Source organism: Chlorella variabilis, assembly GCF_000147415.1.
Source record: "Chlorella variabilis unplaced genomic scaffold CHLNCscaffold_7, whole genome shotgun sequence".
Classification (NCBI taxonomy): Eukaryota; Viridiplantae; Chlorophyta; class Trebouxiophyceae; order Chlorellales; family Chlorellaceae; genus Chlorella; species Chlorella variabilis.
The window spans coordinates 447894-449168 of record NW_005435081.1 but is presented as its reverse complement, the minus strand read 5'-3'; the positions used below and the strand labels follow the sequence as shown (position 1 = coordinate 449168).

Genomic DNA, 1275 nt, shown 5'->3' with positions numbered 1-1275 from the left:
CGCAGAAAGGCTCAGGGCCCCAGCAGCGGCCCAGTGCTTGCGCAGACTCGGGTGCCATGCACGCCAGGGCATGCCTCAGTTGCGCAAGCCGGCAGCACAGCGCAGCGCAGCACAGCGCAGCCGTGCGCCTCACCCATGGAAAAGAAGAGGTGCCTGCGCAGTCCAGGGGGCGTGGGGGCGCACGGGGAAGCGGGGCAGGGGATCAGCGTCCGGCGGGGCAGCTGCACTCCATGCGTGCCGGGCCCCGCGCAGCATGGCCGGACATGCCAGCGGGAGCACAGCCCACCTCTGCCAGGCCCGGCCCGCCAGCCCCACCACCATTCGCCATGCGCCGCAGCACAGCACCCATGCACGCCCGCGGCCACCACCCCACACCCGCCCTCACATGGAGATGAAAACGATGGAGACTCCGATGAGGAAGTTGAGGGTGAGGGCGTGGCCGAAGAGTGCGGCGGAGGCGAGGCCGGTGAGGATGGTGGCAATGGTGGACGAGTACTTCTTCAGGATGGTGTCGGCGTACTTGTAGAAGAAGGAGGACAGGATGCCCTGCAGGGGGGGGGGGAGTGTGTGTGTGTGTGTTTGTGAGAGAGAGAGAGAGAGAGAAAGGGAGAGCGAGAGAGGGGGGTGGGGGTGATCTATGCATGTGGGGACGTTGCCGGTCTCACGCAACATCTGGCAGGATGCGACGCTGGGCAAGGGTGGGAGCAGGGCGCGCATGTGCGGCGCTGCGCGGGGTGGCCGCTGGCAGCTGGCCAGGGACAGCGAGGCAGCGAGGGGCGCGCACCTGCAGCGCGTTGTTCACCACCAGCAAAAAGGTGACCTGCGGCGGGGGCGGGGGCGGGGCGCGGCGTGGCGGCGGCGGGGGCGGGGGCGGGGGCGGGGGCGGGGAGCAGGGCGCCGGCAGCGCGGCTGCATGGTCCGGAGGGGCGGCTGCGGCTGTGGCTGCGGCGGCCGCTGCGGGGGGGCTGCGGCTCACCGCTCTGAAGCCCTGCAGCATGTGGCCGGGGCGCATGTGCCCTGTGGCCATCATGAGCAGCAGGCCCACCAGGTTGAAGCACATGCCGTAGAAGTAGAGGAAAAAGTTCTGCGGGGGGTGGGGAGGACGGGGCGTTAGTGCAGGCTGGCGGGGCGGTGAGCCGGGGAGCGGGGAGGGGGAGGCTGGGGCGGGCTGCAGGAGCGACTGCAAGCGTGCCCGAGGCGCTGCGCTTGTGAGCAACAGCATCGCCACACACCCACACACACAGCAGACAGCAGACAGCGCACCCCGCAAGCGCG

General features: G+C 70.3%; 1 protein-coding gene across 1 annotated transcript in view; it reads right to left on the bottom strand.

The window, feature by feature from the left end:
* Nucleotides 1–381: 381 nt before the first annotated feature.
* CHLNCDRAFT_22063 (hypothetical protein) overlaps nt 382–1275 on the bottom strand; it is a gene marked incomplete at both ends in the record, with an annotated part of 2240 nt that continues 1346 nt past the window's right edge. Inside the window, 3 exons of the mRNA XM_005848581.1 lie at nt 382–546; nt 785–820; nt 977–1084. Of these exons, the coding sequence (XP_005848643.1) occupies nt 382–546; nt 785–820; nt 977–1084 (309 nt within the window). The remainder of the gene's footprint in view (nt 547–784; nt 821–976; nt 1085–1275) is intronic.